The sequence below is a fragment of the Pomacea canaliculata genome, linkage group LG1 (genome assembly GCF_003073045.1).
Source record: "Pomacea canaliculata isolate SZHN2017 linkage group LG1, ASM307304v1, whole genome shotgun sequence".
Lineage (NCBI taxonomy): Eukaryota > Metazoa > Mollusca > Gastropoda > Architaenioglossa > Ampullariidae > Pomacea > Pomacea canaliculata.
The window spans coordinates 3,320,999-3,338,393 of NC_037590.1; the positions used below are offsets into that span (position 1 = coordinate 3,320,999).

Sequence of the window (17,395 nt, forward strand, 5' to 3'; positions counted from 1 at the left end):
ATACAGACATTCACCTAGTAACTCCCTGCCTGATAACATTTAGATATTATTTGATGGTTGTTCTCAACATCTCATGTTACTTCGGTATCAATAACAAAATAAAAAAGTTGCTGTTAGAATGCTATAATGCTAAATTTATTGACATAGAAGGTCCTGTGTACATACTCCAGCCATTGTTCTCATTAATAACTGGCTAAAATGTTTGATGGCATGACAGGAAGCAGATTGCAGTCATCTACTAGTTGGATTTTTTTACTTTTTAGTTTTTCCCGTGCCGACGTGTGGATGTTTGTCTAACATTGGGAGGAGATTCGTTTTCCTAACAACACCCGCAGGCAAGCTTCACAATGTTTTTGAGAAACTGAGCCATTTGTCATTGTATTCATTGTATGTTCATGGTCGAGGGGCATTTCTCTTCTCACTGGACAGACCCATGAGTTTAGAAGTTGGTCAATCATAGCTTCAAGTTTCTCCACGTGTTGAAGTATAACTACCACCTTCAGAGTTTGGGAGTTGTTTAAGATAAAATTTTAATTTCATCGTAGACAAACTGGTAGAGGCTAACCTACAACCATCAACAAACAGAAATGCGGAAGGACTATCTTGCTGCCATAACCTTCCTTTGCTGTATGTCCACACTTAAAGTACATTTCGAAAATCTCTATTTGTCATGTACTTGAGTTAATTGCGATAGTGCGATAGAAGCCACACACACACCACAGAGCAAATAGAGAGAAAGAAAAACAAGATAAAGAACAGAAAGATAAGTGCAGGAAAACGAACTACAAAATCAAACTAACCGACCGAACTAACCACAAACCAAATCATTAATAAAGATTTGTGTCAGGAAAGACAAGATTTCAAGAAACTATTTTTTCCGCTTTGAGTTCATCATACTGGATACATCAACTCAACAATAATTTGAGTATTTGTTAACTTTTATTAGATTTGTCCATACATATTATATGCCATGCATTGAGAACGAGGATGACAACAGTTAGATAATCGTCAGGTTGTACGTTCATTTATGAACTTTGTGGAGATGTTGAAACATTTTCGACATTTGCTTTTAAATTCTACAACACGAGAAGCTTATTTCTAAGCAGCATCCCGACTTCTTCCTAAAGCAGTAGGAGAACAGTACAATGGACTAACCAAGCTGGACTTTCTGGACCTGACTATTGTCATGTGTACAGGCTGATACACAAGTACTGGGTTCACAGGAAATGTACTTTGTCAATACTTAGGTCAATGCGTAATCTCCCTCGACATCTCATTCAAAACTTAATTAAACAATTAAATAAAGTTGTAATGATGAAATGCTGACTTCGGCAAAGTCAAACCTAATCAGATTAATTTTTATCCTTGTCACACCAACATGGCGATTCTTGTGGCAGCTTTGTTCCGTATTCATTGAAAGTCACAGAAGGAATGAAATGATGTTGGCAGGACTGACAGAAGCTAGTGTGGTTGTACTAGAGTTTAATGGAGGTTACAATATTTTGTAGCGACAGCGACTTCAGTGCAACGACAACTCAGCTCTGGAGTGCAACTGCCACTGTCACTGTCAAGTGCCAGTGTATGCCAACATGTTGTAGTCATACTGAGTTTTTGTGATAATCAGGTAAGATTTTGGTGGACGTAATCGTGAGGTCACGTGGGCTGAATCTTGATGGCAGACACGTCTTGGGTGAGGGCCGAGGCCATCAGGGCAAACGCATCCAAGGTTTAGAAAGACAGAAAGTCACAAATAAGAAACTATGACTTCATTACTATCCTCCCGACATAAGGTGGCGACATAGTCGAAACTCTGGGCAAGTTCTTGCTCCTGTGTTGTGTCTGTCCGAGTGTTGTCCGAGGGCGAGCTTCTGGCTTTCTGAAAAATAAATATAAATGAGTTCCACCTTCAAGTGACACCAGCTTCACAACAATTAAATGGAGACATCAGCAAGCAATTGTTAACTGTTCTGTACATGGTGCATGTCAAGCCGAATGTAAAATCACAGAGATCAAAACAGTCATCCTTCTGTTCCAACCAAACTTAAACCAGTCCGAACATGATAAATCAAGACACGTGTCCTATCAATCCCAGCAGTCTCACCAATCTCATCAATCCGATGTCTTATTTCCAAACCTTTTCTTCCTCTTCCTCTTCCTCTTAATTATCCGTCTTTATATGGAATAGTATTCACTTCTCGATGTTATTTCTCAGTCAGGAAAGCTGGTAAAGAAGTTGCTTATATGTCTCCAAATTTTATATTTAATTTTCATCTTAAAAATCTGTAAGAGAAAATTTGATTTAATGTCTTGATATGAAGCAATCCAGTTTGTTTTCTTTATTTTATTGCTGTCGTTGAATATGGGAAAGCTATAATAGAAGATGTGAAGAAGGAGGCTGTAAAAGAGGAGGAGAAGACAATCACAAGGATGCTGACAAACCTTAGCACGACAGTCAGCCACCCACTTCCAGCACAGCTCCAGAAGGCACAGAAGAGCCCCGAGAGTACCCCGACTGCCGCCAGGAGGAACACTCCCCCGAGGGTGTGCAAGGACAGTCCATCTCTGTCATCCACATCACTGCAGTCCTGCGAGCCCATCTGCCACCATTTATGTTTCATCTCCTCCAGCGTTGTCTTCGACTGCATTTCAGTATTCTGTAGCAGCGAGGTGGGAAACAGATGGTGTGACAGTGAAATACATGAAGGACTTTGTCCTCTGTGCTCTTAACCTTTTTGCTACATATATCCTTTACTCTTTTCTTCAACAATCTGTGATCCCGTTATTTCTACAAGTTACTTCTACTCGTCTAATAATCTGTGATTATTCACTTAATTTTTAATCTGTCTTCCCTCATCAGAATAATATTGTGTGATTATATACCAGATTTCTATACATCCGTCCAGTGTGATTATTATACTCTAATTCTATAATTCTTAACCCTGAGAATGGTGAATAATGATACATGTGATTATATTATCGTTTTTTAAGCTAATGGTATGCAGCATTCCTCCTAACCACCTGTCTGCCTTTTCATCTGCCTATTTGCCTTCTAGCGTGTCTGCCATTTTGTCTCTTTATACCCTAAAGACACTTTTTTTAGCTGTTAGTCTATATAAACTATGATCAAATGCCATTAAATTTGTGAGAAATGTCGATTACCCGAAAAGACAAAAAGAAACAAATTCCTAAGAAGCATTCTCAAGGCAGTTGATTACTAAACCATCATCTGACCCTTACAGGTATTCAAGAACACTCGCCAGAGGACTGACAGAAATGAAAAGTTCAGATGAATACCAACACATTGGAAATGCGTTCAGTGAGAGGGGAGCCCTGAGGAAGAGCCAGGGCGTACGACTTGATGCTGAACTGTTTGCCGATGGTGATGAGGCCGCAGCGCTGAGTCTTCTCGTACTCAACATACGGGGCATCATCGATGAGAGCAAAGCCACCCGCCATCACCCGCTCTAGTCCTTCCTTGCTGTCCTTCAGGAGGCCGTACCGCTGGATGTCGCTCCACGCCTAGCCACAGAAAGCAGCAAATTATGGAATATTTTCACCTATCTCCAGCATCATCCAAATAATCTTTCCAGCAGTTGTTTTGGTTTTATCTTATCTGTCCAAGAACCTATGTTAGCTTGTTATTGTTTTCCATACATCTAAATATCTAAAAATAGGATTTACTATCACATGTTTATGTGTATGTCATTTTATTGAACTTTCTGCTTTGTTTTTGTCCATTCCTTTGATTTTTTTAGATTACTTTACAAAATAAAACAAAGGAAAAAAAATACAAAAAAGGGTTATTGCGAAAAAAGAGAAATAAGAAAACGGGTAAAGAAAATAAAAAGTAAAATAAATCAAGGAAAAAGTTGTGAGGAAAAAAGACAATCAGAAAGACGGAAAGAACAAAAGCAATAACATCAGGAATACCTTGACATATGTCTCCCCCAGAGGATAGTCCCACACCGCCAGGTCTGACCTCTGCAGGTCACCGGACTCAAAGGCGTTGCTGCTGATGTTCTTCCAAAACTCGTAGAAGTTGCCTTCAATCATCGCCATGCGCTCGAAGTACGTCTGCACCGAGGTGCCGCCAACCACAGAGTATTGGACCGCCGACTGTCTGGTCAGGTCCTACGTAGACATTCAACACTGTGTTTTACTCATTTTTAGAAGACGCACACAGAACATTCCTGAATATTATTATTGTTGTGTTTTTGTTTCACGTAGCAAATATTCGACAAGAAAAGTTCCACCAAAAAAAAAAAATCAGAAAAGAGTGCAAGCGGACATCTAATAAATATATGTTAGCAAGAAAAAATATTACTTATTGAGGAAAGGTAAGTTTACCCGCCATGGATGGATGGATGAATGTGGCTTACGACGAGTGTACGACAAAGACACCTACCGGCAAGCTCCCCGTTTGAATTTCCAAACGGAAGAGGGTGACACTTATGTGTCAAATCCCAAAACTAGTATTGAAATATTTCTAAGTATGATTGCATGTGTTGTTAAAAAAGTTATCTCTGTTAGTGTAAGTTACTAACATAGTTATGTTTCTATGATTAGCTGCTTCTGACTTCATAGGGTTAGGGTATGATGAGAGGCTGATGAAAGATTTCGTGTACATTGCCAGGAACAATGCGTTTTTTTCTTGTGTCTATGTTGTTTTATGTAAATTATTTTATGTGGTAGTATTTTATGTTTTGTATGTATTGTATAATGAACAATATGTTTTTGTCCTTCGAGCTGCTTTTTAAGCATCCGAGGACATGAGAATCTTTAAAGATTACGGTTATTAAAGAAAACTTACTTTAAACTTCACGAGAAGGGACTGACAAGGTAGCCACAAGGAGGAGTTACAAGGTAACAAGAACTCACTGACAATGAGTTTATGGAGGTCGTTAGACGAGATGTAGTGAGGAAGGCGGCGAGGTTGGCGGTGTAGTTGGCCATGGTTGTGCTGCAGAAAAACCAAAAGCCGGCGACCAGAATGCGACTGGACAACGCTCGAGGAGTGCGTTCTGGACCTGCCGAACACCATGGAAGTTCTCAGAAGGTAAGTGCGACTTAGTAATGACCAAACTCATATTAACTTGTGTAGCCAGGAGTGAACTAACATTGGAGTAAGCGAAGACGAACAGACGAACATACAAACGGATGGTAGTCAAAGAAATTAAGCGAGGGGATCGAGTGGTTGAAAGTAGCACAGGGGATGAGAGGAAGACACCTTGGGTACATGGATATACATAGGAACTTTATGCGTCAGAATTGCACAAAGCGAAAAGATTCACCTGACAAGGTGAAGGAAGCGGTGACGAGCCACAAGCCCTCCTTGATGTCGAACTTATCTAGACAGTTGGTGTCTCTCCCAGAGTTCCTGGCGTTGTAGGGGCTGAAGTAGTCGAAGACGGCCAGCAGGAGCCCGGTGAAGAGCAGGACCCCTAGCCACGCGCCCCACATGGAGTTGGAGAAGACAGTGACGAAGAAAAGGAGGTTCTGCTGCGTCTTCACTTGCTGCATGAGGATCTCGATCCCTGCGAACTCGTAGAAGGGAGTGGTGAAGTCCACCACAACCTCGCGCTCCGCACTCACCGTCAGCGGCGCTACAGCCAGGTCCGCCGTCTGCGACAGGCACGACAACAACAACACAGGGTCAGGGTCAGTGCTTGCTGGCTGATGGCTGCAAGGACCATCATTGTCATTGTCCTTGTCATTGTCATTGTCATCGTTTGCAGTACCCGACGACTTTGGCAGTTTCTTTGTTCTTGTTAATGATTTTTTTAATTGCGAATTTTTTTCTCTTTTTTTGCTGTTATTTTTTTATTGGAAATGTTTTGTTTCTCTTCTTGATGTTGTTTTGTTCTAGTTATTATTATTTGCTGTTACACTTAATCTTGTAATTAGTATTTGTTGTTATATTTCATTTTGTTATTATTTATGTTGTTTTGTTGTTTAGTTTTGCTGTTGATCATTTTGCTGTTCCTGTTGTTTTGTTGTTTGTGTTAATAGTGTTTAATGTTATTTTTCTTTTTAATCATTCTTTCTGTTGCTGTTTATTTAGTTAGTGGTTTTATTCTTCTTTTTGTAACATCGTTTCAAATGTAAACTGTCTTACTAGTATGATTTATGAGTTAAAGTAAGTCAAACAAGCCAAGAGGTAGAAACAAACTAGAAAGAAGGGCCTCTCGCCGTGTTACCCCTGACACGACCATTCCAACTATTCCGGTCCAGGTTCCGTTTTCGAGCAGCACCCCGAATTCCTGATCAAATGGTTCGGTAAAATAGTAAGTTAGGTTGAGTGTTGATGCAATTTCGTTCCAGACATCCACCGCATACCCGGAGTACTGCGCTGTTCCGTTGTCATCTGTCCTTCGAAAGATAAAAGGTGGCGCCTGCAACAAAAATCTCCTTGCACAGGCAAGGGACCGTGTAGCCCACAAATATGTCTACTGATAGCTACTGATAGCTCCTTCTACAAGCAAGTGAACGTGTAGCCCACAAATATATGTCTACTGATAGCTACTTCTACAAGCAAGGGACCGTGTAGCCCACAACTACGTCTACTGATAGCTACTTCTACAAGCAAGGAAGCCTGTAACCAACAAATACCTGTGTCTACAGTTACACAGATATACTTTGTGCTACAGGTACACAGAAGCAACTGGGGTAACAGATCCGATTAAAACAATAATAAATTAGAGAGTACGCTCTAAGCGGTTTAGGATAAGCTTATTCAATGATAATATATGCAAAAAAAACAAAAAAAAAACAAAACAAAACAAAGAAAATGAAAAAGCCATAAAATGCAGCAAGCAAAAAATAATAAGAAAATAAAATAAAAAAATAAATTAAGGATGAAGAAACCACAAAAGGAAGCAATTTTAATTTTCTATCGAGGCTATTATCTCCCTTTACTTCAAGCTTAAAGCTTTATCTGTTCATGCCTAATGCACTGTCAGCGTTTCTATTCGTTTAAACATTAGTGCTTTATTTCAGTTACAAATTATTACAAACATCAAGTTTGCTTTCACTCACATACTTTCTCTGCCTGCACTTTTAAGTCGTAGTGCCATAGAGATGCATTTCTGAAAGCTGTCCTGTGTTGTTGTTGTTGCCTCACCTTTAACTCATTTTCTTTATTTCTTCCGTTATCATTTTAGCTTTGTTTTTGAGAAGATTTAACTAGCAAATGGCATTGTACATTCATTACATTTAGCCGACTGAATGTAAATAAGATATGTTTGCTTACATGCAGTGTTGCCACTGCAAGAACAGAGGAATTGTTGCCGCTGTGAAGTTCAGGTTTATCCAGAACTAGACCTTTTGATGGTGTCCACACGCCAAGCTTGAATAAAATATTAATTTAAAGATAAAACCAGTCGATTAATATCAAAAAATTTTGCTGAACATAAAACTTAGGTAAATGATATAGTTATTTTATCAGAATAAAATTCAAACATTTGCAATTGTTTGTTAAAGAAGTTACCAACAATAAACACTGACACACACACATCCCCTTCAACACACACACGCCCGTACGTTCATGAACACTTCAACTGCTCTCACTTTGTTAAGTGCCTTTGTATCTTGAACTGAATAAAAATCCAAAGAGAAGTTCACATTTGGTGCAGTTTCCATTTCATCCTGAAAAAAACCAGTTTTAATCCTCAGACTGTTTCATATCAATACTAAAAAAACTATGACCCTCACGTTAAAGATAGACTTTACCTAAACAAAGTATTTTATGTTACCCTCTTCATACACGAAGACTAGAAATGCTAGTATAGTGCTTTGGAAAAATAAGTACCTTTCAATAAAAATGTATAGTAACGGCATACAGAATATAAATTAATATGCTATTATTTATTAAAATAGAGTTTTGTGGTCAAGAAATGACTATAGCTTACATCTGCCTTGGAGAATAAACAAGATGTTACAATGCTACTAATAGATTGTGATTGACCTCCGGATGTAAAACTTACAGTCACACCAGACTTCAGGGTCTCTCTTGCTAATGCCGCGGCTTTCAAAAGAATCAAACTTTCAACCTGAAAAATACAAAATAAAAAGAGCAGGCAGTTGTCACAAAATCAGTGTGATGACAGTAAAACAACCGCGTTTGTGTTAAAAGCAAAAAGAGGTGGTTTTCGTCACTCCGACCTATGACCTTTGCCACACACCATTTAAATTTGCTTTCACTATTGTTGTTTTTAGTATCCAAGTTCTTTTATTCGTTGATAAGGGATTGAAAGCCATGTACCTCAGTGAGTCCTGAGATATTTTTCCACGTGACAGGAAGGTCCTGGACATACTGCTCCGAGTGGACGATGACCGTGGTTAAGGCGGGACAACTCGTGCAGTCAAAGGTCGTGGCATCAGTCGTCAGGAACATCCAGCGCAAATTCTGCGGCAGGTGGTCAGGCTGCATCTGCAACACGTCGTCAGCAAGTGGTCCACCGGCAGGTTTCACAATTATTGATTTGGCCACAGGAAAAACAAAGCATCAACTCAGTTTATCTTTATGTGGCGCCACGTGCCAAGCCTGTCAACCCACAATCCTCTCGTAACGTTTTAAAACGTGCTGAAAACGTTTTACGTGTTCTTGTTGACATTTATCACGGGAGTCGCTTACCTCATGTCACTTATCTGCGTTGATCCGTGTATTTAATGTGTACACAATTTGTTATTTGTATCACATCACCCTGATGTCACAGAGTTCGCTGTATTTGCCTTGCACGTGTGTGCTACTAAGACCTAAGCTCTTTTTAAAATCCCAGAACCCACTCAAACGCCACCATGAATTAAATGTCCGCTACAAGATCCATAATATTTTAAAAACAAAATTCCGGTCATGTCTAGCATCCTTCTTATTAATATAAAGAAAAGTAATGCTTTAGATCCTAAACAGATGTTTTGCAAATGGAAGATACCCAATGTCGGGAATAAAAAAAACATTGAGCTGTTGTAAGAAAGGAATTTCAAGAATTCAGACTCTGAAGGTATTCTTATCTTTGGTATCAGCTGTAAAATATGCAAAAACAGCCTAGCTCTAACGTTTATATCTAATAGACTACGCATTCTCAAGTTTCCTATTTAGGAGAAAGTTTGTGAATTATCGTTAGTTTACAGGAACTGACGAGTGACAAAACCTACAGACGATGACAGAGCACGAAAGGTGCTTACATCTTCAAGAATTTGCTTGAGAAATGCAGTTTTTCCGATGACAGTGACATAATGCAAGGTATGTAGAGTGGCCAATCGTGACAACCACTGGACGGCGCCTGCAATCTGTCCGCTAGAGACTGGCCACTCCCCGAGCACGCGCATCAAGAGAGGAATCGCTGCAGACGTGGCACATCTTGGAAAGCTGGTGACATCTAGATGCAAAAACAACACGATCAACAACTCGTGTGATTAATATTAATAAAATATTGTAAACAAACATTTGCCAGAGTGGAAGAGAGTTCACTTCGTCTTCAAAACTTTTGACATGGTGAACCACTTACGATAACTGCCCTTATGGCTACTACACTATGTACTCTTCATCTTTTACTTTGCACCTGGGCTTCCTCACCTGTTGCGTACTCCGTTACCAGGACAACACGTGCCAGGCAGTTGCTAAAGCCTTGAGGTGTGGTCGTGAAGCTGGCCGTGACGTATGTCTGCAACGTGGCTCGTGCGCTGACCGTGCGGCTGTACACGTGGTCGCAGCTCACGACGGACGCGCGCACAAGCGGAAGTTGCGTCACGGCAGCAAGGGCCGACAAGCGACAGTCGTTCGTCATGTCGACAACTGCTGTTCGGTTGTCGTCTGCGAGCCACTTTTGAGCTTTTGAGGCAGACACGCAAGTCAGGGGAAATAAATAAACTATTTTTATTTGTTTTCAAATCTTTCTACCCGTGTCGAGCTGACCTACTAATTTCTCTAGGATTAAAAATTTAATTTTTACAATTCATAAGCAACGTTTAGGTTTTATGATAACATTTACTCATATTGTGCTGGTATCCAGCTGTATAAGTCAATAAAAGCTATATATGTAACATTTTCTTTAATTTATACATGTTATCCCACGTGTTTGTTAGATTATACTAATTATACTTTTTCCTCAGTACTTTAATTGATTTCAAGTAAGTGTTATATTTTTTTAATGTTTCAAAGTGAATAAGCAAGTTACCAAGCACTTTATCTGCTTACTTTCTAGTGCATTTAATATATAATGTCAAAAAGAAATATCAGAATCACAAATTACCTGTTGAAAGAAGATCCATTGCGCTCGTATTCTGACTGATTTTATACAGAAGGTACTTGAAATCAGGTTCTTTTAAGGAAAGGTCACAAAGAATGTCATTCTTAATGCTCGAATTGGTGTCTACAGCTAGAACTGAAGAAAAAAATCACACAAATGTTCAATTTATAATTCAGTTTAAGTACCCCATCATTTGTAAAAGATTGCTTTCTCTGCCAGTTCTTGCTGTGTGCGTGTATGCGGGTGGATGGTTGTGGGAGGATGGAAAGGTGTACATGTGTTATCTTGCATAAGATCATTAGCACGGTGCTGATGTTACTTCATTCTAATTATTCTTGTTGACCAAAAAAATTCCTTAATCATCGAACGTGAAGAAAATCGCAATCGCACCTTTCATACAGGCTTTTCTATCTTAAAGACCATTTACCCAGTTTTTTCCCCGCCAGAGCCGTGTAAATATGAGCTTGTTAGTCCGGGTACAACTTGAGTAGTGTGTCTGTCTACCCGCAAACAGATCGTTCGACCGCAGACATCGCAATAACTGTCTGCGGGTCTTTGTGATTGTTTGTCGGTAAATAGCTTGAGCCACTGACACCACCGTCCACCCGTGTGTACACTGTAGTGAGCAGACCTGGTGTCCACACGGGTGGCCTCAAGCAAGTACGTAAGAAATGCAAACTTTTGTGTGTCATGGTCATGTGGGAGAAGATACAATAAGCAACGAGCCAATCAATATATATATAACCAGAAGAAATAAACATAAAACAGACCTATTTGTCCCCCGAAGACTGTATGGGAGGTCTCAACACAGATGACGATGAAGACGGTCCGAAGAACATCTCGTAGAGCACACATCTCTATGCTGTCCTCAGTTCTACTGAAAGTTGCCTTTGATGAGCGATATCACCAACGGGAGTGTAGTAACACGCCTACCCGTTTAGATTTTCCGCTGCTGACTATCATCTGAAAAATCCATTTGTATCAATTCATCAGTAGTTGAAGAATTGCTACTATTAAAAATATGAATATAAACTTTTTCTATTCTTATCTTCCTTTCTCTTTTTGTTTTATGATATCTTAATTTTTGGCATGAATCTGCAAACATGATTCCAAAGAGACTGGGAGAGTTTTCCACAGATGTGCGAGTAGTGTTCACACATACACACGACCGTCCAGTCCAAAGAACATGAGGACGAAAAGCAAGAGGAAGCAATTAGTTAAGCTCGTGGTGGGAGAAATCATGACTGGTTCTCTGGAGAAAAAGCGATGATAAACCACGGAGAGTGTAGGTGGACTGCTGTCTGTCTGCCGAGACCAACGCTTGCGAAGTTCTCCGCTGTTAGTCTCGGCGAGCCTAAACAAAGAATGTGACTAAACATAACACACCTACCTTGTTTTAGTAGTTAATCTGAAATATGAATAAACCGGAAGCTTTGTACACACCTGCCTCGCTTTAGTAGTTAACTGGAAAAATCCTCTGTCAGCAGTCCAGTCATAGGTTCGTGGCTGAACTGTTGGGTGGTGTCACCAGGGACGCTGGCTGTACACTGAGCGAGGTAACGCAGGACTTCTCATCTCCATGACTTCCTGCTGCACTTCACTCTGGGCAAAACCGGAGTAAGACTTTATTACTCTGCTTTATTTTCTCCAAGCGACGTCACATCCGGTTAATAACTCACCATCTTCCGGTCTTCAAGGGCATACAAATGATGCGAGATGTGACAGCCGATTAGATAACCAGATGGATCTTGCAGCAGACTGGAAATCCTTCCAATTTACCTGGCAGGACTAGTCGAGTAGCCCACACAAACACAAAGTCTTACAACATTCATTAGAACACAGGTGCGTGGAGCTTGCTATGATAAGCCTCCCCTCCCTCTCCATCTCCACCTCCTCCCACTGCACTTTTCTACAGCGTGCACTTTGTCGTTGTCATTTTGGGGTTTGCTTTATCATTTGCAATCGGTTATTTGCTCAACGCCGTAGCTATCCATTACAAGTACACGCATGACTGGGTTCTGATAGCAAGCCTTTTACTGCAGGAAATATTGATGGGCTGGATGTTATGGTAGCAGGAATGGAAGTCTCTAGAGGCAGCCTGGCTTGCTCTGCGAGTCATAGGCGCTTGCTTACGATACACACAGTTACGGGTCAGATGATCATTTGTAAAAGTCCAGCTTAGTCTACACCCAGTTGCCAACTTTCATTGTCAGATATTTCAACCATGTATCAAATTAATTCATCAACACCTTGTCATCTTACCTGTCCGTGAAGACATCAGTCAGCCGCCATCTTAGGGTGGAAAAGAAAAGATGAACAAGATCTTTTCATTCGTCAGCTCGTTTCTTATTTTGTCCAATGTGATGTGTAAGTCAAGATCAATACTCACGTGCTGCCCATCATAATGGTTGCCCTCCCTTCCAATCAAACCTACTTACTACTGGGCGATGCCCCAGAATGTCTTGTCTAAACATCTAGACCAGGGGTCTCAAACTCAATTTACCCGGGGGCCACTGGAGGCAGAGTCTGGATGAGGCCGGGCCGCATCAGGTTTTCCACAAGAAAACTCTTACAAAAACATTCCAATGTTATCAAATGTCTTATTTTTTCATCTTATTTTTGTGTTAACAAATAAAAATAAATTAACAAATTCATAAGAAAAAATAAATCAATCAGTAATAAATAAATTGAAAATGAAAATATAATAATAATACAGCAGATATAGAAGACTGAAGAAAATACAGTTGCTGAACAGAGAAATGTAATTATTATTATTCAGATTCAAATGTCTGTATTAGCATTTCTTTAACATTTAACTTTCTTAACATGAATGGAACATTGAACATAAACTGTTTTGAACATGGCTTCTTCTGCCTACTTCTTTCTGCTAGAGATCTGGCAGCGCTTACTCTCGCATAGCCGAGCCACATTTGGCTTAAGGGAGGAAGTAGTTGAGACCCTCAGTACGGCTTGAAGATGCTCATCAGTAAGTCTGGATCTGTACTTGGACTTATTGAAGTTCAAGGTAGAGAAGAGCTTTTCGCACAAGTATGTGCTCCCAAAAAGACACATGGTCCGCTTCAACATTCGGGAAAGCTCAGGGAAGCTAGGGGGCAATTCTCTCAAAAATTGCCCGAGCTTGTCTGCTTTTCCACTCACCTCCCTGAACTTGGCTTTGAGTTCAGAGTTGCACTGCAGGTCAATGAGCTCCATTTGAAGCACAGGAGGAGCATCTTGCACATCAAAGGAGAAGGGGTCCGCAAAAATTTGAAATGTGGTTCTGTGCGTCTTGAAGTCTGCAAATCTGTGATCGAATTCCTCCTGTAGCTTCAAAATGACATCCACATACTCTTCACCACTGAACGGTGTGCCTGCATCCATGAGTGCCTTGCATGCTGGGAAATGGCAAAGGTCTGTCTGAGAAAGCTGGGCTTTCCATAACATAAGTTTTGTAGAGAATGCTCTCACGTTGTCATAGACAGCACTGACAAGTTGTCCCTGACCTTGTAGCTTCTTGTTCAGTACGTTAAGTTCATGTGTCATATCAACCAAAAAAGCTAAGTCCATGAGCCATTTTGGATCACTAAGCTCAGGAACAGCAACCCCATCTTTCTCCATGAAGGCTTTCACTTCGGCTCTCAACTCAAAAAATCTCTTCAATATGTTTCCCCTGCTGAGCCAACGTACCTCGGTGAAGTAGAGCACATCCCCATATTCTGACTCCATTTCCTCTAAAAAAGCCCGAAACCTTCTGTGCTTTAAGCCCCTGGATCTGATTTGGTTGATACATTTCACAACGAAAGACATCACATTGTCAAACTTCAGGCATTTGCTGCAAAGGGCCTGCTGATGAATAATGCAGTGCAGAGCAATGGCCTCCTCCACACCTTCCTCTTCCAGTTTTTTTTGAACAAGTGCCACCAGTCCATTTTTCCTCCCTGTCATTGATGGCGCTCCATCAGTTGTTATTCCAACAAACCTCCTCCAAGGCAAACCGGCATTCTCAATGGCATCACACAGCTGGTGAAATATCTCCTGAGCGGTGGTCTGGCCATGCATTGGAATCACTGTGAGCAACTCCTCTATGACTTCAAAAGTGTCATCAACACCGCGGACAAAGACTGCGAGTTGGGCAGTGTCGGTGATGTCTGTGGTCTCATCAAGAGCAACTGAGTATACACTGAAACATTTTGCTTTCTCACACAGTTGATCATAAATGTCATTTGACAGGTCAGAAATGCGCTCTGCTACGGTGTTGGCAGAAAGGCTGATGTTGCTAAACTGACCATTCCTTTCTTGACAGACAATACTTGCAGCCTGTAATATGCACATTTTTAAAAATTCACCTTCTTTGAATGGCTTTCCTGCTTTAGCAATCATCTCACTAACCACGTAGCTAGCTTAGACTGCTGCGTCATTCTCTTTGGCTGCTTTCTTAAAGAAATTTTGTTGCCTCAGTAGATATGTTTGATTAGCAACCCGGTCGACTCTCTCATCTCCCTGGTATTTTGCATACTCCTCAGCATGTCTAGTTGTGTAATGATGTTTCAAAGTGTATTCCTTGTGCACTGCAACTTTCTCTGTGCAAATAAGACACGTTGGGCTGCCTCTGTGCTCAACAAAGAAATATTGCTCTTCCCACTTTTCCTGAAATTGTCTGTGCTCATCACCAACCTTTCTCTTAACTGCAGGCTTTGAAAAAGACATGTTTGGGGCTGTGCGTAAAGGTTTTTGCTGGCTCACTGTTGGCAATGACAAACTTAAACTGACTTTCGTTCCGCACACCTCATTACATACAACACACATACTCCAATAGTCACTCACAGTTCTTTGGCAATTCACACTTCACCATTTTGAACCACCAACACAAACGGCGTATCTTCACCACATACAACTTTACGTTTCCTCGAGACGGACCTCCTTTCGCCAGCGCGCAGTTTGAAAAGTGAGGATTTTTCTCACGCAGAAGCCAAGATGTTTCTCCCTCCACGTGGCGTGTCTCCAGTCCTCCCTTTGAAGTTGACCGATTCAGGGAAACTGGTAGACACCCAACTTTTCCCACGGCCGTCCGCTTGAAGTCAGCAGTCCACGTGTCACAGGTCAAGATTTATGGCCACCCGCCCGGACCATCCAGAGGACAGTTGACAGAAACTGGAAGTTGCAGACTAAGGAGCGAGAGAGGAGAAGATATACTGTAACAGTATCAAACTCGGGCCGCACTAACATGAAACTTTGATATTGAGGTGGGGGCCGCAAACTTTTGTTCCGCGGGCCGCAGTTGGCCCGCGGGCCGCGAGTTTGAGACCCCTGATCTAGACAGAGGTTACTATCTGCCAGACAATGACAAAAGAGTAGTCGTGGTCGGTCGTGTTGAAAAGGCCTCAAGTGGTCTAATTCAAACTTAAATATATTTGTGAAAGCCTGTGTGTAAGTGTGTATGTGCATACTTTAAAAAAATTATTTTCCATTAACACATTAAACATATTACAGGCTTAAATTTCAAGTTTATAACTAAGCTGCAGTATCCGAATGAATGGTTGCAGTTCGGGTGTATTTTTTTAAAATTCTGCAGGAGTAAATGTATGATTTAGCAAGCATAAAGATAATATCTTGGGTACTTTTCTGAAGATAATGCGCCAATCAACATTTCTATTTAGTCTTTTATCCCATTTTGGACAGCAGCTAGGTACATGTATATTGGTTACCATTTTATTGTAATACAGTTTTGCACCTCTCTGCATAGATTAAATTACACTAAAAGTTATATTTGTGTCATGTGTAAGCGATGGTGGTTGAGTTACATTCTCTCTGTTTGAATGTATGTCTTCCTTTATGGCATTAATGCAACCATTCAGAGAGACAAAATTAATGTTTTCATCATAATCCTTTTAACATCTTGACATGATAGAAAATGTCCTCTTTCATCCAGTAAGTGCTTAATGAAATATATCCCTTTGTCTACCCAACTTCTATATAAAAATGGTTTATTCCCAATCTTCATTTTGTTGTTACAAAAGATAGGCTCTGATAAAATATCTTCAATTTTTTTAAGCACAACACTTTATCCAAATATCTTGTACATTTTATGAACGTCCGTCTAGAAACTATTAACATTTACAAAAGAGCCAATTACTGAGCCAAGTTTGTCTAAGTAATTTAGAATTTTATGTGAGGACATAATAATCTTTTTCCAATTATGATTGGTTTTCTTTATGTTCCACAGCCATTATAGTTATAAGGCATTCATGTAGGTTCTAACATTGCGTGCGTGCGTGCGTGCGTGTGGGTGGGATTGTGAGAGAAAGTGTGTGCGTATGTAAGCAGGCCAGCGGAAAAGTAGAGCTAATAAATAAATACACAAAAGGAAAGTAAATAGGTGGAGAGTAAGGGGAAATGTAAATATACTCCAGAGATCATTTCACAAGTGTATTTGTGGCCGAGGTGCCAAGACAGCTCCTTGAGCACGTGAGACTGGCAATTAATTTTAGCAAAGAGAAGACTAATGATGTGAGAGCAGGGAACACAGACGCCTCGGGGCGATGTTTAATGAACCGGAAACTGCTGTCTATTTGTTCTTGGTCTGATCCCTCAGGTGCTTACAGTTCCGGCTGCTTCCTTGGTTGTAACTGCACTCAAGCACGTACGTACGCATGCACACACACACAATCTCTCTTTCTCTTAACAACACACATAGTCAGGCAGGTGCACGCGAACTCCCAGACACAAACAAACGATGTGAAACACCCGGATGGCCACTTACACACCAGCCTGAGAACATTTATGACAATACAGGTTTCAGTGACTGTCTGCACCCACATCAGTGATGAAGCTGGTCGTGATCGAGTGTTAAAGAAGATGTAGATGATGTTTTGTTGGATATACACGTAGAGCATAAAGATAAAGAATGTAATTTAAGTGACTAATACAGGTAACAGATAAAGTTAATATTGGAACAGAAAGACAAAAGGATGAACGAACGAACAAATTTATTCAACACCATAAGTAACAAAATAAATAAAAATGAAACAGAGAAGAAACGCTCTCTACCATAAGGGGAAAATAGTTTTTCAGAGTAAGAAATTCAGAGAAGAGAGTTGCAGGATTATAATAGAAAATTGTTATTGAAAGCTGCCGTCCTTTCATCGTGC

The 17,395-nt window shown here is 40.5% G+C and overlaps 1 protein-coding gene across 4 annotated transcripts; it reads right to left on the bottom strand.

The window, feature by feature from the left end:
• Window positions 1-972: 972 nt before the first annotated feature.
• Window positions 973-12,570, bottom strand: LOC112576584 (ionotropic receptor 25a-like). 4 transcript variants are annotated; one of them, XM_025259165.1, is made up of 17 exons: window positions 12,510-12,570; window positions 11,691-12,035; window positions 11,018-11,210; window positions 10,251-10,382; window positions 9,575-9,829; window positions 9,184-9,377; window positions 8,261-8,428; window positions 7,983-8,048; window positions 7,567-7,644; window positions 7,250-7,345; window positions 6,198-6,392; window positions 5,292-5,622; window positions 4,879-5,027; window positions 3,931-4,131; window positions 3,299-3,519; window positions 2,440-2,654; window positions 973-1,876 (listed from the first exon to the last, which is right to left on the bottom strand). In XM_025259165.1, the coding sequence occupies exons 3-16, from the start codon at window positions 11,100-11,102 to the stop codon at window positions 2,615-2,617; spliced, it is 2,211 nt and encodes a 736-aa protein (XP_025114950.1). In that variant the 5' UTR covers window positions 11,103-11,210; window positions 11,691-12,035; window positions 12,510-12,570; the 3' UTR covers window positions 973-1,876; window positions 2,440-2,614. The 4 variants fall into 4 exon arrangements, with proteins under 4 accessions (XP_025114950.1, XP_025114958.1, XP_025114965.1 ...); XM_025259173.1 differs by lacking the exon at window positions 12,510-12,570 and having other exon boundaries at window positions 11,691-11,849; window positions 11,927-12,150; XM_025259180.1 differs by lacking the exon at window positions 12,510-12,570 and having other exon boundaries at window positions 10,251-10,319; window positions 11,691-12,151.
• Between the last annotated feature and the right edge of the window lie 4,825 nt (window positions 12,571-17,395).